At 38.7% G+C, this 25,713-nt stretch overlaps 1 protein-coding gene across 8 annotated transcripts in view; it reads right to left on the reverse strand.

Annotated features, from left to right (window-relative positions):
* The window catches only part of RAPGEF6 (Rap guanine nucleotide exchange factor 6), a 207,433-nt gene that overhangs the window by 95,891 nt on the left and 85,829 nt on the right, over positions 1-25,713 (reverse strand). For all 8 annotated transcript variants that reach the window (XM_060177662.1, XM_060177643.1, XM_060177648.1 and 5 more), the window contains 4 exons: positions 18,080-18,257; positions 5,204-5,340; positions 3,255-3,413; positions 2,546-2,698 (listed from right to left, as the gene is read on the reverse strand). In XM_060177662.1, the coding sequence (XP_060033645.1) occupies positions 2,546-2,698; positions 3,255-3,413; positions 5,204-5,340; positions 18,080-18,257 (627 nt within the window). The remainder of the gene's footprint in view (positions 1-2,545; positions 2,699-3,254; positions 3,414-5,203; positions 5,341-18,079; positions 18,258-25,713) is intronic.

Here is a 25,713-nt window from a genome sequence, read left to right on the forward strand (position 1 = left end):
TTTTCACCATTAGAGCCTTACCAATATAATTAAATGGATGAGCTCCTATATAGCAGAAAGACAACTAATGGAAGTGCAAGAAATAATGGAAACAGTAATTACCATTTTGGGTGGGTTATAAAGAGTGGAAGTAAAGACTGGTGGATAGTGGTTTACAGGAATACTGACACTTGGGGCTGGGTGGTAGCACATTTGGCTGAGTACATGTGTTACAATGTTCAAGGATGCAGGTTCAAGGCCCTGGTCCTCACCAGCAGGGGTAAAACTTCACAGGTGATAAAGCAGTGCTGCAGGTGTCTATCTGTCTCTCTCCCTCTATCTTCTCCCTCCTCTCAACTTCTGTCTCTATCTAATAAACACAATTATTTTAAAAAAAGGAATATAGACACTCTCCTTTAAAGTTATCAATTACAAAGTGAAATTAGAGTTTTACAGGAAAGAAACCTGAAAGACAGACACTAGGTGAAGTTAAGTTCACCAGTGATAGGACCAGTTGACTGTGCTACATGATAATGCATTGAAAAGTGCATAATATAGTTTCTAGGAAATTTATGCTTGGAAATTATGGCTTGAGTCTGGTCTTAAAGAAGCTGAGGTCAATACTAGAGAATATAAAGTCTGGGGGGCCAGACAGTGGCACACATTACAGTGAGCAAGGACCTGGGTTCTAAGCCCCTGGTCCCCACCTGCAGGGAGAATATTCACAAGTGGTGAAGCAGGGCCGCAGGTGTTCCTCTGTCTCTTTCCCTCTATCTCCATCTCCTCCCTTCTATTTCTGTCTCTGTTCAATAAATACAAATAAATAAAATAAAAAGAGAATATAAAGTTTGTATTCCTAAAGAAAAAAGAAGAGAAAAAAATAAAGTTGGTATTCCTTAAAACTGCAGAGATTATAAACAGGCAAAGTCAGCTCCTAAAGTAGACTTAAAATGACATTCATTACAACTAACCAGAAAGGAGAAAAGATAAATGGTGAAAATCTAAAAGATAAATGGTGAAAATCTAAGTATGTTCTGTGTCCTAAATGGTTTTACCTTTATCACTTTGGTTGCCTAACTTGAAGGGTTCTCAGATGTACATATATGGAGTGTTTCTTGTAGGAGCAACATAGGGAAACATGTAAGGGCTACAAGGCATCACAAGTGTACATAGCTCTCAGTTCAGAAAAAGAATGATAATAGAGTACAGTAAAATACCAAAAGGAGGAAATTCTGCACTTGAATTATAAGTTTGAAACGATTTTAAAATCAAGTATTAAAAAATGAGTCACCAAGAGAAACCTTGTTTATGGCATTCTATTCATAACGTGTATCTTTTCTATAAGCTACATTAATTAAGAAAAAGATAGCACTAAGAAATAGATTGACTCTTGAGGAAGAACAGATCTGACATCAGTTCCCCATATTATTAAACAAGTTGATGTATTTGTAATAAAAATAACATATTTACTTATTTTGCAACTGGAGAACAGTGTGCAAAGTGAAACAATATTTCCTTTCTTTCAACTACAACCCAACTATTTGAAATCTAAAAAAATATTTATTTATTTATTCCCTTCTGTTGCCCTAGACATCTAGAGATCTTTAAAGAGAGGTGGTTAAAGGGGTTGAAAAAGGCAGTGAAAAAAATGAGTAGACAAGACAAGAAATTAAAGAAGGAAAACAGAAATGGAGATTAATACTAAGATTATATAATGTAGTAAAATAAAGCTTTTTCATTTACTTCAATTAGCTCTATGAAAGACTTGCTATATTTTCCCCACTTTCAGATAAGAAATCTGAGAAGTGGGAGTCGGGCTGTAGCGCAGCGGGTTAAGCGCAGGTGGCGCAAAGCACAAGGACCGGCATAAGGATCCCGGTTTGAACCCCGGCTCCCCACCTGCAGGGGAGTCGCTTCACAGGCGGTGAAGCAGGTCTGCAGGTGTCTATCTTTCTCTCCTCCTCTCTGTCTTCCCCTCCTCTCTCCATTTCTCTCTGTCCTATCCAACAAGGACAACAACAATAACAACTACAACAATAAAAAAAACAACAACAAGGGCAACAAAAAGGAATAAATAAATAAAATAAGAAATCTGAGAAGTTAGTTTAATGTCTATTTCAGTGCCATAGAGACCCAATATACACTCTGAATTTTCATTCAAACTTCTTTACTTTTATAGTGGATCCTTGAATTTTCTATTTCTAAATATTGCTCTCTTTGAGGAAATTCAAAAAATACATTTTAGAAGGAATGTTTTAGATATTTTACCAGTATATCCTAAAATATCCTCCGCCTATTATTATGTGGTAATGTCACCATTCATTAATAAAAATTATAAAAGAAAAAAAACCTTAGAACCAACACATTTGTTTAAATCCAATTCCAGAGCGACTCTATCCATCACATGTGTATCTTTTTTACAAGCTACAATTAGCAGTTGAGGGAATGAAAAGGAGAGTACTACGGAATAGCTTGACTCTTGGGGAAGAAAAGATCTGACATCAGTTCAAAGTAAGAGCAAAATTTTATTCTACGAGTGACTAGAACAGTAAGTAAAAACACCCACCTTGATTACGATGTGTCCTTTCCTGGTTCCACTTCGATCTAGTTCACGGTGCTCATGCACCATAACAATTTCTCCCTCTTCCTCAACTTTATGAGTATTTTTTTCCACATGATTTAAAATTCTCCAGTAATCTTGCTGGGCTATGCAGACAAACTGTCCAAGAACAATATGGGGGCAATTAATGAACCTGTAGTACATAAATATATCATTATGCACTAAGGCAGAGCACAAAGGCAAGAAGTCAAATGGCATCAGTTCTTTTATTCAATCCCTCTAGTTTTTAACAAAATAAGGATGAAATATTTTATCCAAAAGGGAACCAAGTAAGTTAAATCCGTTTGAATTCTGGTCTAAAAGGAGAAGTGAACATCTACTTCTTTCAAAACTGACTCTATGCAAAGAAAAACATGAAGCCAGGAGTAAGTTAAAAACAAACAACTTAGAAGTTCCTATTTTTTTCCTAAAAAAAACCCAGAGCTGGCTAATATCAGAGAGAAACTTAGACAAATCAACATGAATTTGTTGTGTTCTCTTATGAAAATGCTAAATCCCACAAATATCTGAGTTAGAAAAAATAAAGTTTCTTTCATAAAATGTAGAATTTTTGAAACTTTCAATTTTCAAACCAAAGTATTTTGAGTTAGGGAAAGTAGGGCCACTCATTTGAAAGCAACAGTCATGGAGCATACGGCCAAAGATACATACTCACCTGACAATCATCTACTTTAGTCCTGACAACTCCATGCATGTATTGTTTATCCAAAGTGGGAGTAATTCCAAAACTATTTCCCATAAAAAGATTTTCAACTTTTCCATCTGGATGACTGATTTCTACAGTGCCGTTTAAAATAACATACCATGAGTCAAGCTATGGAGAAAAAGATGGATTTTAAGAATTTTTCCCCCCCTTCAATACAATGTTGAGAAATGAACCCAGGGTCTCATGCAGGAGAACCTGAGCTGCATTCTCAACCCTCCCCACCCCCACCACCTTTTTAATGTATTTTTAGAAGGAAATAAAAGGAGAAAAGGAAAATAAAACAAAAAGAAACAGCAAAGTACTATCCACACCCCACAGAGTGCTGTCCAAGGTGTTCTGTGTGCGCCAGGGATTAAACCTAGGACTTCATGATGGTGAAAGCATGCTTTCTACCCTATCATCCATTTTCTCAGACCCTTAAAATATTCTATTAACTTAAAAAAATAACTAATCAATATTTAGAACTTCTATGGTCTCATTAAGAAAAAAAAACTGATTATATAAGTAAATACTGTTAGTATCACTCTCTGCCTATGAAACCACTTTTAAAAAACGCTTTTTTTTACTCTTCAAATTGGAAACTTTCACAGCTGACCAAATACCCTGAGACCAAAATATATATATAATGATTAAATCATAAATACTTAAGAGTTTGAATTTGAACTCTGCCACTGACTGACTGAGGGCACATTATTTAACCATTTTCACCACTAGCTTATCTATTGTTAAAATGAGCACAACAATAGTACTTATCTTACAAGTTTAGTTAATTGAGTTAAGTATTAATTGCTTATAATAATGCCTGATATTGAGCAAGAACTCCAAAGAAAAAAAGAGGATGTCCGGCGGTAGCTCAGTGGGTTAAGTGCAAGGACCAGCATAAGGTGATCTGTTCGAGCCCCTGGCTCCCCACCTGCAGGGGAGTCGCTTCGGGTCTGCAGGTGTCTATCTTTCTCTCCCCCTCTGTCTTCCCCTCCCCATTTCTCTCTGTCCTATCTAACAATGATGACAATAACAACTACAACAACAATAAAAAACAAGGGCAACAAAAAGGAAAGTAAATAAACAAAAGAAAAAAGCTAGTGATTTGACAGATTACTAAAAACCTAGTTTTTCAGGCATATCTAACACAATGTTTTACCTATTTATTTATTTTGCCTAAGAGATAAGAAAGGAGACAGAGAGGGAGAGAGATAGAGATAGATAGATACATAGATAGATAGATAGATAGATAGATAGATAGAGAGGAAGAGACAACAGCACTAAAGTTTCCTTTAATGTGGTGGGGACCAGGTTTGAAGCTGGGTCCTGCACATGGCAAAGCAGTATACTGTCCAAATTAACTATTTTGCAAGCCATAATATATATATACATATATATATATTTTTTTAATTCTCCTAAAGAAAATATTGCCTTTATTAAATTCTGCAAGCAGATTATTGTATATCAGTGAAAGACCCCTACTTCTTCAATGTCCTCAACTAGTCGAACATTTTGACAGTTTTAATGTGATGTTAGGGAGTCTGCAAACCAGTTCTGGAATATGCAGATGACATAAATCACAAGAATGTAGTGGCAGAAAAGCTGAACACACTTCCTTGTCTTCAAGGGATTTACGCCATCTACACATTCCAGAACTGGTTATGCAGATTCCCTAAAATCACTCCGCTGAACATATATTCTATGTGGGAGGTTCACTGCTAGAAGTTAAAATTAGGACATAATAAAAGGAAAACAAAACCAAAATCTTTACTCATCAGAAAACGTAACCCCCCAAACTCAGAATAAAAACAGTGTACAGATTTCAAGTCAGAGTTTACACAAATTTATGAAAATTGAAGCTTTTTAAGGATAAGCTTTCTTATTATATAATGTGTGACATTTATTTGCTAACCTACCTCTTGCCCATCTTCAAGAATAACAGCACCAGCCTGCTCGACAACTTCAAAAATCATCACTGAACACAGTTCTCTCCTTACAGACATGGTCATATTTGCAAAAGCAGGAAGCTGGTGCATAAACTCCAGTAATTGTTCTATGAAAAAAACAAAAATTCTAGTATAGAGATCATTAAGGATTATACTTTAAAGTAACAATAAGTTCTAATATTCAGTACTCAAATTACTTAGACAACTCATAAAAATATGCTATGAAAGTAGATTTAAAAAGTAGATAAACATGGTACAAAATTGGTTAAAAAGTCAGCTTAGCACAACATCAAAATTAACTGTATTTTTAAGAATTTCAGGTTGCACTAAAATTTTTTTTTAATTTCTTTATTGGGGGATTAATGTTTTACAGTAAATACAATAGTTTGTACATGCACAACATTTATCAGTTTTCCACATAAAAATACAACCCCCACTAGGTCCTCTGTTATCCTTTTTGGACCTGTACTATCCCCATGCACTAAAATCTTGTAATGCATACTTTTATTTAAAATGCTGATTTACTTATGAAAGGGGTGATAATAATACCTAAAAGAAATTTGTATTTTTTAATAGCTATTCCATTTCTGAACAGATAATAAAGACTTCTTTTTTTGTTTTTAATTTTACTTATAAAAAGGAAACACTGGGAGTTGGGTGGTAGCACAGTGGGTTAAGCGCAAGTGGCGCGAAGGGCGAGGACCCGCGAAAGGATCCCGTTTCGAGCCACTGGCTCCCCACTTGCTAGGGGGCGGGGGTCACTTCTCAAGAGGTGAAGTAGGTCTGCAGGTGTCTGTCTGTCTTTCTTTCTCCCTCTGTCTTCCCCTCCTCCCCCCATTTCTCTGTCCTATACAAGAAAGACAACATCAATAACAACAATAATAACTAAAACAATAAAACAAGGGCAACAAAAGGGAACAAATAAAATAAATATAAAAAAAAAGTTAAAAAAAAAAAGGAAACACCGACAAAACCATAGGATAAAAGGGGTAAACTCCACACAATTCCCACCACCAGAACTCCATATCCTATCCCCCCCCTTGATAGCTTTCCTATTCTTTAACTCTCTGAGAGTATGGGCCCAGAAGGTGGAAGATCTGACTTCTGTAATTCCTTCCCCGCTCAACATGGGCGTTGATAGATTGATCCATACTCCCAGCCTGGCTCTCTCGTTTGGGGCTCTGGGGCATCAGAGCTCTAGGAAACATTGGTGGTGTTGTTTGTCCAGGAAGTTTGCTTGGCATCATGCTAGCATCTGGAACCTGATGGCTGAAGAGAGAATCAACATACAAAGCCAAACAAATTGTTGACCAATCACGAACCTAAAGGCTGGAATAATGCAGATGAAGAATTGGGGGGGGGGGTCTTCATTTTGTAGATAGCTAGTAGGCATATTTTAGTTATATTCCAAAGGGTCTGTGGCTATACTAGGTTCCCCACCCACCCACCCCGAGCCTGAAATCTAATATGCAGGTGGATCTGAGTTAATGTCTGGGGAAATGATGTCATGACTGGAGAAGGACCAGAAAGATGCATCAGGGGAGGCAGGAGTTCCCAAATATGGGAGAGGTGTATAAATATTGTTGACTGGAAACCCCATTGATTTGATTTGGTCTGGGGCCCATATTCAGCTTAGGAGCCTATGTGACCTCTGCATCCCTGTAGATCTAAGCTTACATTATGTGTCATGAGTAGGAACGTTCCAAGCTGCCCCAATATCAGGACCCATCTTGCTCAGGTGTAGCATAGAGTATGTTGCTCAGCCTCCCTTTGGAGGATTGGAACATTCTCTACCCTTGTTGATCCAAATTGAGGGCAAGGTCCTATGGGGCCCCACAAAGGGGTATATTTTGTTGTTCCTGATAGAGATGACCGGTAACAATGGAGAGAGGGATCTATTTGAGGTGTATGCCCAGCATGTCTGTTTGGGAATATTAGGACTCCCCAAATAGGGCCCCAGCTGATGGGGTGGCCTGATAGTGACTAAAGAGTCATTGTTAAAGTATGCCAGTCTCATACTTATTCAGCTTTTGTAGTCCTTGCTTTGATAAGGTTAGCTTTTGGAGTGAGTGAAGGAACTGTAATAGGAAGTCTAAGTAGACACTATTTCATTAGGAACTTCATACTGACTCACTGCAGACTATTGTGTATTTTTGCTTTCAGGTATATATTTTGCCCTAATTTATGGGATACATGTAAACATATGCTCCATCTCATGGGACCTGGTCTATACCTAGGCTTTGGGACTTTGTTTGGAAGTGAAACAACTGGAATGGAATTAGAGAATCCAATGAAAGGAAAGGTCTCACCCGAGTTATGAGGCAGAAGGGCTGACATTCCACGACTGACGTCTCTGGACACAGTCTGAAGTGAAGCATGCTGAGGTGGTACTCCTTGCGTTGATTAGGTTGGGATCAGTGGATGCAATAACATTTGGTATGAATTGAGAACATGCAGGAAAGTGAGCCCCACCCTAGAAGTTCCAGGACTGGGGGAAATATAGGCTCTAAAGAGGAAGTGGGAGGTTCCTGCTGTCTTAGGGTTTAAGAAGGCAATAGTTATTGCTATAATCACATCATTTGGCAATTGGATTAACTTTGAAACATCCCTATGTTAGGATTTGCTGTATCATAAACAACATAATAAATTATGTCATTTGACATTATTTGTTTATAGCTATGTCACCAGTTGCTTCTGTTCTCCCTGGTCTAAGCTTTTTAAAAATTTTTTAAATATATTTATTTATTCCCTTTTCTTGCCCTCATTTTTTATTGTTGTAGTTATCATCGTTGTCGTCGTTGGTCGTTATTGGATAAGACAGAGAGAAATGGACAGAGGAGGGGAAGGCACAGAGGGGGAGAGAAAGATAGACACCTGCAGGCCTGCTTCACCGCCTGTAAAGTGACTTCCCTGCAGGTGGGGAGCCAAGGGCTGGAACCGGGATCCGTATACCTGTCATTGCGCTTCGCACCATGTGCGCTTAACCTGCTGCGCTACCACCAGACTCCCTGGTCTAATCTTTTAAGAGAGTCAACATATTGAAGACTCAGCCTATGGAATGTGCACATTAAAAAGTTTGAGACAAAGTAAAAGACTCTGGGGTGGGTGGGTGGGTAGATTACAGGTCCAAGAAGGATTCAGAGGACCTAGTGGGGGTTGTATTATTATATGGGAAACTGGGGAATGTTATGCATGTACAAACTACTGTACTTAGTGCTGAATGTAAAACACTAATTTACCAATTAAAAAAAAAAGTTTGAGACATTCTATCAAAGTTTCAACCCTCATATTAATTAAGTAGTGATTTATATGACTAGAAGTTAATTTGAGTGTACATAAACATCATTCCCACTACCAAAGGACTGTGTCCCGTCCCGTCCCGTCCCGTCCCGTCCCGTCCCATCCTCTCCCATCCTCTCCCACCTCTGTGAAGCTTAACATCCACCCTCACCCTCAACCCAGGGCTTTTACTTTGGTGCCCTACTCCAAATTCAGTCAAATCCTGCTTTGAGTTTCCCTTTCTATTCTTCTTTCTCAACTTCTGTTTGTGAGTGGGATTATCCCATACTCGTCTTTATCTTTCTGACTTAGCTCACTTAACATAATTCCTTCTAGTTCCATCCAAGAAGGATCAGAGAATGTGGGTTCATTGTTCTTAATAGCTGCGTAGTATTCCACTGTATATATATATATGCCACAGCTTTTTCACCCATTCATTTGTTGCTGGGCACCCGGGTTGCTTCCAGGTTTTAGCTATTATGAATTGTGCTGCTATGAACATAGGCATACACATATCTTTTTGTTGAGTGTTATGGAGTTCTTGAGGTATATCCTTAGGAGAGGAATTACTGGGTCATATGGAAGGTCCATGTCTAGCCTTGTGAGAACTCTCCAGACTGCTATCTACAGAGGTTGGACCAATTTACATTCCCACCAGCAGTACAGAAGGGTTCCTTTCTCCCCACAGCCTCTCCAGCATTTGTTGCTGCTGTCCTTTTTTATGTATGCCATTCTTACAGGGGTGAGGTGGCATCCCAATGTTGTCTTTATTTGCAATTTTCCATGTGTTCATTAGACTTTTCGATCTCTTCTGTAGTGAATGTTCTGTTCAGTTCCTCTGCCCATTTTCTGATGGGGTCATTTGCTTTTTCATTGCTAAGTTTGCTGAGCTCTTTGTATATTTTGGTGATTAGTCTCTTGTCTGATGAATGGCATGTGAAGATCTTCTCCCATTCTGTGAGGGGTCTCTTTGTTTGTGTGATAGTTTCTTGGGCTGTGCAGAAGCTTTTCAATTTGATGTAGTCCCATTGATTTGTTTCTGCTTTAGTATTCCTTGCAATTGGGTTTGTATCATCAAAGATGTCCTTGAGGTTTATGTCCTTGAGGTTTAGGTAGGAAAGTGTTCCACCAATGTTTTCCTCTAAGTACTTATTTGATAGTTTCTGGCCTAAGATCCAGGTCCTTGATCCATTTGGAATTGATTTCTGTTTCTGGTGAGATAAAGTGGTTCAGTTTCATTCTTCTGCATGTTTCAACCCAGTTTTCCCAGCACCATTTATTGAAGAGAGCTTCCTTTCTTCATTTAATATTTTGGGCCCCCTTATTAAATATTAGATGTCCATAGGTGTGGGGGTTTAGTTCTGGGCTTTCAATTCCATTCCACTGGTCTGTTTGCCTATTTTTGCTCCAGTACCAGGTTGTTTTGATGATGATGGCCTTATAATATAGTTTGAGATCTGGGAGTGTGAGGCCTCCATTTCTGTTTCCTCCATTTCTGTTTCCTTTCCTCAGGGTGGTTTTGGCAATTCTAGGTGTTTTCTGGTTCCAGATAAATGGTTGTAGTTTTTGTTCTATTCTTTTAAAAGAAGTTTGGTGGAATGTGCCCTGGAGCTCTGCTTCCCCAGAGCCCTTCTCCACTAGGGAAAGAGAGAGACAGCCTGGGAGTATGGATTGACCTGTCAATGCCCACATTCAGCATAGAAGTAATTAGAGAAGCCAGACTTTCAACTTTCTGCGTCCCAAAATGAAGTTGGGTCCATACTCCCAGAGGGTTAAAGAATAGGAAAGCTATCAGGGGAGGGATGGGATACAGAGTTCTGGCGGTGGGAATTGTGTGGAATTGTACTGCTTTTATCCTATGGTTTAGTCAACGTTTCCTTTTTATAAATAACAAATTCAAAAACAACAACAAAAAAAACAAAAGAAGCTTGGTGGAAAACTGATGGGTATTGTGTTAAATTTGCATATGGCTCTTAAAAGAATATTCATTTTTATGGTATTAATTCTTCCAATTCATGAGCATGGGATATCTTTCCATTTCTTGGTATCATTTCTTTTTTTCTTGAATAGTGACTCATAGTTTTCAGTATACAAGTCTTTCACTTCTTTGGTCAGCTTTATTCCTAGGTATTTTATTGATTTTGCTGCAACACTGAATGGGAGTGATTTCTGGATGTCCTCTTCTTTGGATTTAGTGTTTGCCCTCTTCTTTGGATTTAGTGTTTGCCCAAAGAAATGCCACTGATTTTTGTACAGTGATTTTGAAGCCCGACACCTTGCTATATTGCCTAATGTCTTTCAGTAGTTTTCTGCTGGATTCATTAGGTTTTTCTATGTATGCTATCATATCATCTGAAAATAGGGAGAGTTCGACTTCTTCCCTTCCAGTCTGTATGCCTTTGATTTCTTTCTCTTGCCTGAATGCTATGGCAAGAACTTCCAATACTATGTTGAAGAGTAATGGTGATAATGGACAGCCCTGTCTAGTCCCTGATCTGAGGGGGAATGCTTTCAGCTTCTGTCCGTTGAGTATGATGTTAGCTGTACGTTTGCTATATATGGACTCCACTATCTCGAGGAATTTCCCATATATTCCTATCCCCATTTTTTTTTTATTTTTGACCATGAATGAGTGTTGGATTTTGTCAAAGGCTTTCTCTGCATCTATTGAGATAATCACGTGGTGTTTAGTTTTGATTTTATTAATATGGTAAATGACATTGATTGACTTATGTATGTTGAACCAGCCTTGCATTCTTGAGATAAATCCCACTTGGTCGTGATGAACAATCTTTTTTGATATAGTGCTGTATCCGATTGGCCACGATCTAACATTTAATATTTTGGCAGCTATGTTCATCAGAGATTTTGGTCTGTAGTTATCCTTTTTTGTTGTGTCCCTATCTGCTTTTGGTATCAGGGTGATGTTGGCTTTATAGAAGGTAGAAGGGACTGTTCCTGTTTCTTTGATCTTGTGGAAGAGCTTTAGAAGTATAGGTATTAACTGTTTCCTAAAGGTTTTATAGAATTCGTTTGTGAAGCCATCTGGTCCAGGACTTTTATTGTTGGGAAAATTCTTAATAACTGTTTCGATTTCTTTGTTTGTGATTGGTGCATTTAGGTTTTGTAGTTCTTCTTGGTTTAGTTTTGGAAGGGTATATATTTCTAGGAATTCTTCCATTTCTTCCAGATTCTCTAGCTTGGTGGCGTAGAAATTTCGCATGATTTTCTGGATTTCCGTGGTGTCACTTGTGATACCTCCTCTGTTGTTTCCAATTCTATTTATTGGAGTCTCCCCTCCCCCTTTTTTATGAGTCTGGCTAGGGGTTTGTCAATCTTGTTTAACTTTTCAAAGAACCAACATTAGGCTTTATTGGTCTTTTGTACAGTTCTCTCTTTTTTGATGTTGTTTATTTCTGCTCTAATTTTAGTGATTTCCGTCCTTCTGGTTGCTTTAGAGTTCCTTTGTCTTCCTCTAAGTCCTTAAGGCACAGTAAGGTCAGTTATTTAGTTTTTTCTTGTTCTCTAATATGTGGTTGTATGGCTGTAAGTTTTCCTCTCAGTAATGCTTTCACTGTGTCCCAAGTATTTTTTTTGGCTTCATTTTCATTTGTTTCCAGGAACATTTGAATTTCTTGCTTGAGTGCCTCTCTGACCCAGCGGTTCTTAAGTAGCATGTTGTTGAGTTTCCAAAATTTGTGACTTTTAGTAATTTTCTGTTTGTTGTTGAATGTTAGCTTTACTCCACTATGGTCTGAGAAGATACTTGGGATGATTTCAATGCTCTTTATTTTGTGGTCTATCCTTGAATTTGTGGTCTATCCTAACATGTGGTCTATCCTTGAAGATGTGCTGTGTGGATTTGAAAAGAATGTGTATTCCTGTTTTGGGGGGGTGAAGAACTTTGAAAATGTCCAAGAGGTCTAGTCTGTCCATCTCTTCATTTAATTCTGTTTCTTTATTGATTCTCTGCTTCATTGATCAAAGTGTGAGAGTGCGGTGTTTAAAGTCTCCTGCAATTATTATATTACTACTGATGTATTTTTGTAGTTCTTTCAGTAGGTGTTTGATGTATTTAGATGGGCCCTCATTGGGTGCACAGATGTTAATAATTGTTAAATCTTCTTGGTTGATTGATCCTCTAATTATTATGTAATGGCCTTGCCTATCTTTTATTACTTTATTTATAAAGTCTATGGTGTCAGAGATGAGAATGGCTGTTCCTGCTTTTTTTGTGGTCCATTAGCCTGTATGATAGTTTTCCATCCTTTCACTTTAAGTCTGTGTTTGTCTTGTTGGATGAGGTAGGATTCTTGCATGCAGCATATGGTTGGGTTGTGTTTTCTGATCCATCTTCCCACTCTGTGCCTTCTAATGGGTGAGTTTAAGCCATTGATATTTATTGATATTATGCATTTAATGTACTGTAGTGCCATTATTCAACATTTTTTTATTTTCTCTGATATATGGCAAGTAGTATGGTGATATTCTTCAATGGTAGAGAATGTTGTCCATCCTCCAAACGGAGGATGGACAACATACTCTATGCTACACCTGAGGAAGATGGGTCGATACTGGGGCAGCATGCAATGTTCCTACTCAGTTCTACAGAATGTGAGCTCAGATCTACAGGGATACAGAGGTCACACAGGATCCTAAGCTAATTATGGGCCCCAGATGACACCAAATCGATGGGGTTTACAGTCAACAATATTTATACCCCTTTCCCATATTAGGGAGCTACTCTCCCCTGATCCAGCTTTCTGGTCCTTTTTCCAGTGATCACATCATCTCCCCAGACAATAACTTGATAACATCTTCCCAGAAAATAATTTTAGTCCACTGCAGGTTAGCTATCAAGCTTCAGCAAAAATTACCAAAGTCATGGGCTCCTAGAAGCATTATCTAAAATAGACTTCCTAGTTTCTATCTACCCTAAAAATCTCTATTGCCATCTACTCTATTCCCAACTTTTTGGTTCTTGCTCATTAAACATTTTGTCCTGCTATATAACAAGTTGTGGATGCTACTATGAATTCATCCTGAACTCCCTGGGCAGATGACCTCACTAGTGTGTACTACAACCTCACCTCTTCAGAGCCCTAGGGAAAGATAGAAATAGGCTGAGGTTATGGATTGACCTGCCAATGCCCATGTCCAGTGAAAAAGTAATTGAAGAAGTCAGAATGTCGATCTTCTGCACCCATAAAGAATATTCCCAGACGGGTAAATGTTAGGGGAAGATGACCAGAGGGCTTGAACTCCTATTCCATCATGATTCGGAGAGAGATGGGGTGGGGGTGAATGGCTGCAGGAGCATTGGATTTGTAGTGCCGGCACTGAACGCTATCAACAGCCCTGGTGGCAATAAAGAAAGATATACACATATTTTGTTGAATGGGTGTGTTTGACTTCTTAGATCCCTAGGAGAATTACTGGATCATAAGGAAGGTCCATTTCTAGCTTTGTTAGGGTTCTCCAGACTGCTCTCCCCAGAAGTTGGACCAATTTACATTCCCAACAGCAGCTCAGGAGAGTTCCTTTGATCCCATAACCTCTTCAGCATTTTGTTGCTGTCATTTCTGATGTATGACATTCTCACAGGGATGAAGTGGTATCTCATTGTTTTTATTTGCATTTCTCTGACAATATGTGCTGCCTTGGAGCATTTTTCTATGTTGGTTGGCCTTTGGATCTCTTCTGCAGTGAATATTCTGTTCATATCCTTTGCCCATTTTTAAACTGGGTCTTTTGCTTGTTTATTGCTAAGTTTGGTGAGTAATTCATCTATTTTGATTATTAGACTCTTGTCTTATGTATGGCATATAAAGACCTTCTCCCATTCTGTGAGAAGTCTCTTTGTTTGGATGATGGTTTCTTTTGCTGTGCAGAAGCTTTTCAATTTGATGTGATCCCATTAGATTACTTTTGCTATAGTCTTCCTTGCCATTGGGTCTGTAACATCAAAGATGTTCTTCATATTTAGATGGGAACAAGTTCCACCAATATTTGATAGTTTCTGGTCAAGTGTTCTCTACTGGATAAGCAAGCCACTTCTAGGCACCAAAAATTTAAAAGTATTAACCAAAATTATGTGTATATATATATATACTGAGCTAAAGGAAGTAAAGATCTCATAGACTTTATATATACCTATACTGCATTTTAAAGGTCTTAAGAATAGGAAAGGTTGTTAAGTGAACGAAGTCAGAAAGATAAAGATGAGTATGGGATGATCCCACTCATCAACAGAAGCTGACTAAGAAGATCTGAAAGGGAAACTAAAAGCAGGACCTGATCAAATTGTAAGTAGGGCACCAAAGTAAAAACCCAGTGGTGAGGGGTAGGCATGTAGCTTCCTGGGCCAGTGGGGGGGTGGGAGTGGGCGGGAGGGATGGGTCACAGTCCTTTGGTGGTGGGAATGGTGTTTATGTACACTCCTAGCAAAATGTAGACATATAAATCAGTAGCTAATTAATATGAGAGGGGGAAATCAATTGTATGTCTCAAAGTTTCTCAAAAGACAAACTGAATCTTTTTAATATATAGGCTATGTATTTGATATGCGGACTCTCTCAAAAGCCTAGACCAAGTAGATTAGAAGCATCCAATAGCACAGCTATATACAAGATACTGGGTACTGTCTAGCAAACCATAACAAAGGGACTTCTCAAAGTTAACCCAATTAACAAATAATGTGATGATAATATTAACTATTGATTGTCTTTTTGAACCCTAAGACAGCAGGAACCTCACATCTTCACTATAGAGCCCCTACTTCCCCCAGTCCTGGAACCCTTGGATAGGGCCCACTTTCCCGTATGCATCTCCCAATCCAAACCAAATAACATTGCATCTGCCGATCACAACCTAACCAAAGCAACGATTGCTACCTCAACATGCTTCACCTCAGAATGTATCCAGAGACTTCACGTGTGGAATGACAACCCTTCAGCTTCATTACTCGGGTGAGACCTTTCCTTTAATAGTACACTCTAATTTCATCTCAGGTAGTTCACTTTCTAACAAAGTCCCATAACCTAGATATACACCAGTTTCTGTGAGAGAGAGCTTATGTGCACACGTATCCATAAACTATGTGTCCTGGAGCTCAGCTTCCCCAGAGTCACACCCTACTAGGGAAAGAGAGAGGCAGACTGGGGGTATGGACCGACCAGTCAACGCCCATGTCCAGCGGGGAAGCAATTACAGAAGCCAGACCTTCTACCTTCTGCATCCCTCAACGACCCTGGGTCCATGCTCCCAGAGGGATAGAGAATGGGAAAGCTATCAGGGGAGGGGGTGGGTTATGGGGATTGGGTGTTGGGAATTGTGTGGAGTTGTACCCCTCCTACCTTATGCTTTTGTTCACTAATCCTTTCTTAAATAAAAAATTAAAAAAAAAAAAAAAAAAGAAAAAAAAAATAGTACACTCTAATTTCATCTCAGGTAGTTCACTTTCCAACAAAGTCCCATAACCTAGATATACACCAGTTTCTGTGAGAGAGAGCTTATGTGCACACGTATCCATAAACTACTGCAAAATATATACCTGAAAGCAGGACTACACTAGAGTTTGCAGTGAGTACCTCCCTAACACTTCCTCTCCACTATTCCAAGCTTGGGATCCATGATTGCTCAACAAATTGTTTGGCTTCATATGTTAACTCTCTTTTCAATCACCAGGTTCCAGAGGCCACCAGGATGCTGGCTAGGCTTCCCTGGATTGAAGACCCCACCAATGTGTCCTGGAGCTCAGCTTCCCCAGAGTCACACCCTACTAGGGAAAGAGAGAGGCAGACTGGGGGTATGGACCGACCAGTCAACGCCCATGTTCAGCGGGGAAGCAATTACAGAAGCCAGACCTTCTACCTTCTGCAACCCTCAACGACCCTGGGTCCATGCTCCCAGAGGGATAGAGAATGGGAAAGCTACCATGGGAGGGGGTGGGTTATGGGGATTGGGTGTTGGGAATTGTGTGGAGTTGTACCCCTCCTACCTTATGCTTTTGTTCACTAATCCTTTCTTAAATAAAAAATTAAAAAAAAAAAAAAAGAATAGGAAAGGTAAAAATCACTTAAATGTAACCAAAATTTTTCATTTACAAATGGGGGGTAGCCAGTCTTAAAGATGGCCCTAGGATAGGTCCCTGCCTCCTGATATTTATCACCATCACATTATATCATTACCATCACATTATATCATGGCTTCTCTGTGACAAATAGAAGATAGGATGAGCAATATGTGTGTCATATCTGAGGTCAGATTATAAAAAGACATTGTGGCATCTGCTTTATTATCTTTATTAATATTTTAATTTTTGTATGGGGGGATCAATGGATCATAGTACAGTTGTTGTCATCAAGGTTATCTACTGCTGGACCCTGGTGCTTGCAGGTCAAATCCACCATATCCAGTGGCTTGTGGCTTTTTTTTTTTTTTTTGAATAGAGACAAATTGAGAGGGAAGACAGAAAGATATCTGTAGCACCACTTCACTGCTCATGAATCTCCCCCCCATAGGTGGGGACAAAGAATCTGAATCTAGATCCTGTGCATGATGATAATGAGTACACATCACCACCACCTAGCTCTACATCTGCTTTACTCTCTTGGATTTTTTTTGGGGAAGCTACCTGCCACATTGTAAAGAGACTTAAGCATTCTCTGTGGAATTCTACACGGTGAAGAAATGAAGTCTTACGCCACTTTGGGAAGAGATCATTTAGCTCAGTCCAGTGAAGCCTCAGCTGACTGTATTCCCTCCTGGCATTCTGACTATACTCTCATAAGAGGCACATAGTCAGAATCACACTCAGGCTACTCCTGAATTCCTAATAAAATAAATGTGTCTGTTTTAATGAGGTGCCAGAGAAAAAACTGAGGCCCTTGAGCATGCAAGATGCCAGTGCTGGAAAGTCTCATCTGGTCCCCCTTTTTTTTTGTTTTGTTAGTTATTACTATTATATTTATTTATTGCCATGAGGATTTTTGCTGGGATTCAAGGTCTGCACAACTCCTCTCCTTCTGGTGGCTATTATTTTTTCTTTCCTCAAGAAGGCGAGAGACCAAGAAATAAAGTGGGAAAACCAGAACGGCTAAAGAGGTACATCTCAGTACTTCTCCACTGCTCATGAAGCTTGTACCCTACAGGTACTCCCATGTGGTGGCTCAGGGCTCCAACCCAGGCCATTGCATATGGTAAAGTGTATACCAGGAGAGTCACCTGCTGGTCCATTTTAATTTTTTTTAATTAATTATTTGAGAGGGGGGGGGAGAGAGAGAGAGAGAGGAGGAGGAAAGGCAAATAGAGAATACGGGAGAGATCACAGCACTGTTTTACTATCCATAGAGCCTCCCCTGTCACTCATGATGCTCCCATGTGGTACCTGAACTGGAATGAAACCCAGAGCGACATGCACAGCAAGAATACCAGTAACCTCCCAGCTCCAATGTGTGCTGCTTAGTCATTAGGTTTTGGGGTAATCTGACATGTCACAATAGGTAAGCACATATAAATTAGCTATAAAACTATAATGGTCTTACTTTAGTCAGGTATACTGCTTACCAATGTCATCATCTGTTTTGTCTGCAGGTTCTTTTTCAAGACATTCCCGAACAAGATCTCGCCCTTGCAGTGGATCTGTTCGATCAATCTCTTCGTCTTCCTCTTCTTCATCCTCAGAATCAACGGGTCCTTCGGGAAGACGAGTTAGATCTACATCTCCTACTTCACTTTCTGTAGCCTAGAGAAAATAAAAACTTTATCACCACTAAATGTAACTCAAATATTAAGTCAGTCTGAACTAATCAATTATAAAGAATTAGGGAATACTATGTGTTGTATAAAAATAGCATTTAGACTTCTCTACCCCAAATACAGGTTAATCATTCCAAAACAGAAAATTACTTGGTAAGTTTGAGTCAGGAAACATAAAATGGGCAGGAAATTCAAACATCACTAAATGTTAATTGTTTTCTTTAACACTTTTACATCTTAAAAGTATAAAATTTCTGAAAAAAAAAAAAACTGAAGTGGAAGAACAAGAAAGTTTACCACCAATAAGTCTGAATACTTAATAGTCTATGGTGTATGAAAATTATCACAGAAATTATAGTCTTATAAGTTAAGCAATCACAAAAACTAAAAATAAGTGATCCAGTATAAGTTGCTCAGTGGATAAAGCACTGGACTCAGAAGCATAAGGTCCTGAGATCAATCTCTAGTAAATAAAAAATATTACAAAACAAAAATTATTTAAAAAAAAACCCAAAAAACTAAGGCAGTAAGTAGAGCCTTAAAGTAAGGGTAGACATACTGATGATGAGGACTTGAACACTATAAATACTATTATAAGAGGGATACTTCTCAGGATACAGTTCCTTGCAGAAGTTTAATTCTTTTTAAAAAAATTTCTAAACTATTTATTTTTATTCCCTTTTGTTGCCCTTGTTTTATTGTTGTAGTTATTATTGTTGTTGATGTCGTCATTGTTGAATAGGACAGAGAGAAATGGAGGAGGGGAAAACGGGGGGGGGGGGGGAGAGAAAGATAGTCACCTGCAGACCTGCTTCACTGCTTGTGAAGCAACTCCCTTGCAGGTGGGAAGCCAGGGGCTCGAACCAGGATCCTTAAGCTGGGCCCTTACTCTTTGCGCCTTAAGCCTGCTGCTTTACTACCTGACTCCCAGAAGTTTAATTCTAGGGTAAGGAGAACAATGCCTTTTTTTCCCCTTCCTTCTTTCCTTTTCTCACTAGAGTTATTTTGGGGGCTAAGCACCTGCATAAAATAAATTTTAATGTATTTTATTTTAATCAAAGATGTAGGTATGCTTTAAAAACCCCTTCTGTTTCATTAGTTTAATCCCCCCTGCTTAACACTATTCTATTTACATAACCACTTAATTCTATTTACATAACCTCTGTTAACAAAGCACCACCTTCCCTCCAAGGCATTGGTGGTTTAGTGGTAGAATTCTCACCTGCTCCGCCCCCTCTCCTTGTCATACCCTGATTTTCACCAGTCACTTTTCTCTCCACCCTCTCTATGTCACATCCTGTTCACACCCTACTTGGGAAGTATATATAAAGACAACATTGTTCGTTTTAGTTAGTTGTTAGTTTAGTCTAGCTTGGTATAGATTGCGCTGCGTCCTGCATGAATAAAGAGATACTGCCTACAGCTGAACCATGAGTCCCTGGTCGTCTGTTACCTGCCCGTGAAGCCAGCCCGGTGAAAGCAACACAAAGATACAGAAAGAGAGAGAAAGACAGATATATACCCACATACATATGAGATTAGTGCTCAGCTCTGGCTTATGGTGGTACAGGGACTGAACCTGGGACTTAGGAGCCGCAGGAAAGAAATCTTTTTGCATAACCACTTTCTTATCTCCCCTGCCATGAAAAAAAAAATAATACAGTATCTGTGTCTAGCATATGGTAAAAACTTATTAGATAGGTTAAGCAAATAAATGTGACTCATAACCAGGAGAAAAAAAAATCTCAAAGACATACAGAGATGATGAAATTAGGACATAAGAACTTACAACATTATAGAAAAGCTCATGAACTTAAATATAAGCTATATGAAGAATAACTTAAGAGAAAGGCAATAAAACTACCTAAACTGAGGCAAAGAGTAAAAAAATAAAAGAGAAATTTAAAAAAAAGTGTTCTGATGAAAGACGTTTTCTGAGACATTGTACCCATGTTTCAACAACTGTACTATAAATACCATCCTTCCCCGACAAAATGATTATAAGAGGATAGATATTTTCTTGTGTTTTTCTCTTATGCTTTAAATTTCCTGCACCATTAATGTGTCTCTTTGTATAAAAATATATGCATAAATAAAATTTGGTGAAGCAAACTATGTGAGGTGATTTTTCTGATGACTTGGTCTTCCCCAAATAAACCACCAGAAGATATAATCTTTTTCTGTTTGCATCTAAATAAGCATCAAGTTAAGATGAGAGAACTACAGGTTGGAGTGAAATCTAAAAGTATAAATAAAATTACAGTAAATTGCTGATATTTCAAGTAGAGGAGTAAGCTCAACTATTATTGTAATTTAAAAGGGAGGTTTAAAAAAAAGAGAATAGTTAAAGATAACTGAAATTGCAACTAGCATATAGATACTGTAAGACACAGCATTGACAAATGAAAGGGCAGAGCTAACTGAGGTGTCAGGAGAGCATTCTGAAGGGCATGTGGTACCAAAACTCAAAAGAGAGTTGCATTGGTCTGAATTAAAGAAATTCTAAGATCTTAGAAATCATATATTTTGTACTACTTTCTACATTGTTACTATGTTAAATAGGTGAAATCAAAGTCTAAATTTACTTTAAATTCTAAATTCTTTAAAAGTATTTATATGTACATTACACTTCAATATCATGAAAGGTTTAACTCAGTGTCTTGTGATGTTAGGTTTTGCACAAGGCAGTATCTTATATTACAATTACACTGTGAAAGTTGGGGCCGTAGAGGTGGTGCAGTTGAACTCTTAAGCTTGAGGTGGCAAGTTAAGGTCTTAGCATCCCAGGTTCTAGAATGATGCTCTGGTTCTCTTTCATTAACAAATACATTTTTAGAAAATAAATTGTGAAAGCATCTGAGATACACAGATCTTTTGCAGAAAATGTAAATGAAAAGTGTAACATTTGTTTGCTTTAATTATAATTGTACAAATCAACATGTCTGAAAAGGATCATCAAACGAGAAATGTTAATGGAGACTTGCTGGCCTAGGAACCTAGCAAACTGAACAGCTAAAAGAAATATTGTGAGATAACACTTGAGTTGTCATCATTCATTGAAGATTATTAAATTAAAACACACTGTACAACAAGCCCTGCATCTACCCTTCACCCCCAATAAAAAAAATAGAAGTAGGTATTGAAGCACAGGATTTTTCAGTATATACTTATACCTTACATAAAAATTGAGTGGGAGAGACTGCACAGCAGCAGCAGCAGACAGGAGTGGCATGCAAGAGGTTCTAGGATTGATCCCTACCACCACTAACAGCCAGATCTGAGTAATGACTTGGGTTTTTTCTTTTGTTTGTTTTAAATAACACTTAATGCACAATTTTAGCTATATTTAAGCCAATCTAATTAGAAACATATTCACAAGAAAGTCATTACATTAATTTTCCCTAGATCACAGTAAATGCTTTAATTTGAAGTTTTTGTGAGTGAGCAGATTTTAGTTTTGAACTAGAAGACACACACACACACACAAAGAAGTAAATTCATTGGAGTACTGCCATACATGTAATATTAAGTGGTACGAGCTATTTTTCAGGAAAGTGACATAGAGGATAGAATACAGCCTTTGGAACCTGAGGCTCCTGGGTTAATTCCCTTCTACATACGTCACAGCAGTACTCTGGTTTCTCTTTTCCTCTCTCCATTTAAAAATAAAAATACTGTGGGGGGGCCAAAGATAGTTCACCTGGTACAACATGTGCTTTGCCATCTACACAACTGACCTTGAAGCCCTTGCACCACACAAGAGTGCAACAGCACTGGGGCAAGCTCTGGTGCTGTGCCATGGCTATCTCTAACAAATGAAAAGAATAAAAAGTTTGTCTGGGGAGTGGTGAAATCCTACTTGCAAAAGTTAGCAAAAAAGGTTAGTGACAGGAAGTCTCACTTCCCTCTTCCCCCAAACTCTCCAAATGAAATGTACTTGCATTATTTTGCAAGCCTTTGTTTATACTGTTAGAAGTTATGGCTAAGGAGGCTGCTAGAGGCACACACACACACACACACACACACACAAACACACACACACACACACACACACACCCCTATAAATACTATAAATAAAGGGTATACTTACAGCTGTAACTAATACCAAACAAAATAAAAAATAAATAACCCCCCCACCCGAGAAATCAAAGGAAAGACCAAAGACCTAGTTGTGACATTTAAATCTAAGTTGTCTTCTTTTCCTTTAGCCCTGAGGATCTGATTAGAAATATACATATACAAATAATTTGGTTGGTCTCATATATTTCACTTTTTAAAAATTATTGTCTAGAAATTCTGCACTTCTTAAGATATATTTTGCCTATTATTGGTCTTATTTATTTTATTCAATTACCCTCTAACATTTCATTGCAGTAAGATTCAACTTTTATTTTAACTATATACTTAAAAATTTCTTTATAGGATAGACAGAAATCGGAAGATAGACAGAGAAGGGGGTGATGAAGAGGAAATGAGAGGATTACAGCACTGCTTCACTATTGGTGAAGCTGTCCCCACACACACTGCAAGTGGGGACTGGGGGTCAATGTGCTTTGTCACATGTGTGCCACTACCCTGCCCCTAGACACTTGTTTTCTTTATGGTTCATTAAGTTAATTAATAGTCATGTCCATAGTGGGGAAGGGGTTTATCCTTATCCATAGTAAAAACTACACACAAACATTATAAGTAAAAACTTGATTTACCCAGTAGGGTGTGTGCCTTGCTGTGCCACAGACTTGATCTGAGCCCTGGCACCAACTAAGTCTTGCTCCAGTGCTGTGGTATTTCTCTCCCTCTCTCTAAAATGAAGAGTGATGTAGTTGGCCCAAGAGCAATGGAATTGTCCATGCACAAGGCAGATAAGAGAGAAACAGTGACACCTGAAGCCCTGCTTCACTGCTCAAGAAGCTTTTCCCTGCAGGTGAGGAACTGGAGCTTGAAGCTGGGTTCTAGTTCACTGAAAAATGTGCACCCTACTGAGTGTGCCACCACTTGGCACTTACAATTGTCTTAAGTTTAACTGAAGTCTAGGAGATTTGTCTTCTTTCTTTGACTATTATTACTCTTAAGACTCTGTATTGCATTTTTTTTTGCATAAATGAGAACTTTCTGCTTCATATTTAATTTTTATTTCCTCCTAAAATGGCAGTGCTCCATTTAACTGTAGACTCTGTTGAAATTCACCAAATTACTGTTTCAACTTATCTTTTTAACATGGTGCTAGAGAGTGAAATGTGCTGCTTATATTGCTGAACCAACTCCCTAGTTCAACTGTTAAGTTTTTAATAACAGAGATAAACAAAGACAATGGTAGAGAGAAGAGGGAAGAGAAATGAAAAGAGAGAAGAGGGAAGAAAGTGGAAAAGAAAAGCAGGGAAGAAAAGTGGGTAAAAGGCAAAGAAAAAGGAAGGGTGAAAACAGGGAGTAAGAGATAGCCTGCAGGTGCAAAAGTGAGCACCAAGTACTCCATCACCACCACCAAGTTGTGACTTGTGCTCATGTAGTGTTGGACATCAAACCCAGAGCCAAAAAATACAATGACGATGCTCTACTACTAAGAACCATTCCCTGCCCTATCTGATTAGTTTTCAAAGTCACATCTTATATACACTGACAGGACAGGTTGCTTATAGTTATTTGTAAACAGCATTAAATCATGGTAAAGTCTTGTATCGTACAGTAAATCTTAACCGTGCGATTTTCAAAATAAACCAAGTTCTACTTGTTTATAATAGTAATAATCTACTGCCTTCTTAAACTCTAAGACACCAAGGAACCTTCTTCATTCTCTGCAAAACCCATATTTCTCTCAGTCCTGTAACCTCTGAGGCTTTGCTTGTTTTCCTTCATGCTTCTCTTGATCTATTTGATACTGCATTTGCTGATCTCAACCAAATCAATACACCCAGTGCTACCTCAACATGTTTCATTTCAGACGGTGTCCAGAGATGCCAGGCCTGGGATGTCAAGCCTCCAGCTCCAATACTCTAGCTCATAGGACTCCTTAGTTCCATTTTGGGTGGTGCACTTCCTAACAAAGTTATAAACCAGGGCCCATGGGATAGAAATATCTTAAAAGTGTGCTATAGTCTACAGTGACTCAGTAAGTGCATCAAACAAATAGAAAGACCTAAAAAAGATACCATAAAGTACTTAGTCAAATATTTTTCCACTCAGACCTAGATACCTTCCTCACCTACTTCCTATTTCACTTTCTTCAATCACTAAGTCTACCCTTGTCAAATAAAGTAAGGACTACAGAAATTGGATAAGGGCAAGATACTGGCAAACTTTAATGATGGCCTTTTTGGTCACTACCAGGTCACCCCATCATCTGGGGCCCTAGACTTCTAACAAACTCCCTCTCTCCACCACCACTGGTCATCTCCATCAGGAACATCATAAACCCTCTTGTGGGTCTTTACAGGACTTTTCCCTCAATGTGGAACAACAATGGTAGAAACTGCTCATTTCAGGAAGACTGGTCCTGAAATGAGTACAGCCTAGAATGTTCCTAGCTGTAACCATGGACTGTGAGCTCAGCCTGACAGGGATGCAGAGGTTACAAAGGCTCCTGTGCTAAATATGAATAGACATGGGCCATAGGGCAGATCAATGGGGTCTACAGTTAATGGTATTTATATACTTTTCCCATATTTGGGAGCTCCTTTCTGCCCTGATATAGCTTTCTAGGCTTTTCTCAGCTCTGACAGCATCTTCCCAGACAATACTTTTAGCCCACCTGCATGTTAGCTGTGGGGCTCAGGTAAAAATTACTTAAGTCATGGGCCCCCTTGGAATATACATAAAATAGACTTCCTAGTTTCTTCCAACATGAAGACCCCAAATCTCATCTGCTATATTCTTACCTTTAGGTTCCTGATTATTAAACAATTTGTTCTGCTTTATATCTTAATGTTTCTCAGCCACCAAGTTGTAGATGCTACCACAACAGCAACCTGACTTCCCCGGGCAGATGACCTCACCCATAAGTCCTGGAACCTCACCTCCCCAGAGCCCTAGCCCACTAGGGAAAGAGAGAAACAGGCTGGGAGTATGGATCAACCTCTCAATGTCCATGTCCAGTGGAGAAGCAATTACAGAAAGCAGACCTTCCACTTTCTGAACCCCATAAAGATCTTTGGTCCATCCTCCCAGAGAGATAAAGAATAGGGAACCAACCCCAGATGGGATGGGATATGGAACTCTGGTGGTAGGAATTATATGGAACTGTACCCATTTTATTCTACAATCTTATTAATCATTATTAAATCACTAATTTAAAAAGTCACTTCTTTCATCTTTTAATGAGGTTTCATATGACCTTTTAGGGAATACAAAACTTGGAGGGCAGAAAAGAGATAGATGATTTTCAGGAACTGGGGGGGGAGGGGGGGAGAATCATGAGAAAGGACTGACTACAAAGGCGCATTAAGTAC

This window comes from Erinaceus europaeus, chromosome 2 (genome assembly GCF_950295315.1).
Source record: "Erinaceus europaeus chromosome 2, mEriEur2.1, whole genome shotgun sequence".
Taxonomy (NCBI): Eukaryota; Metazoa; Chordata; class Mammalia; order Eulipotyphla; family Erinaceidae; genus Erinaceus; species Erinaceus europaeus.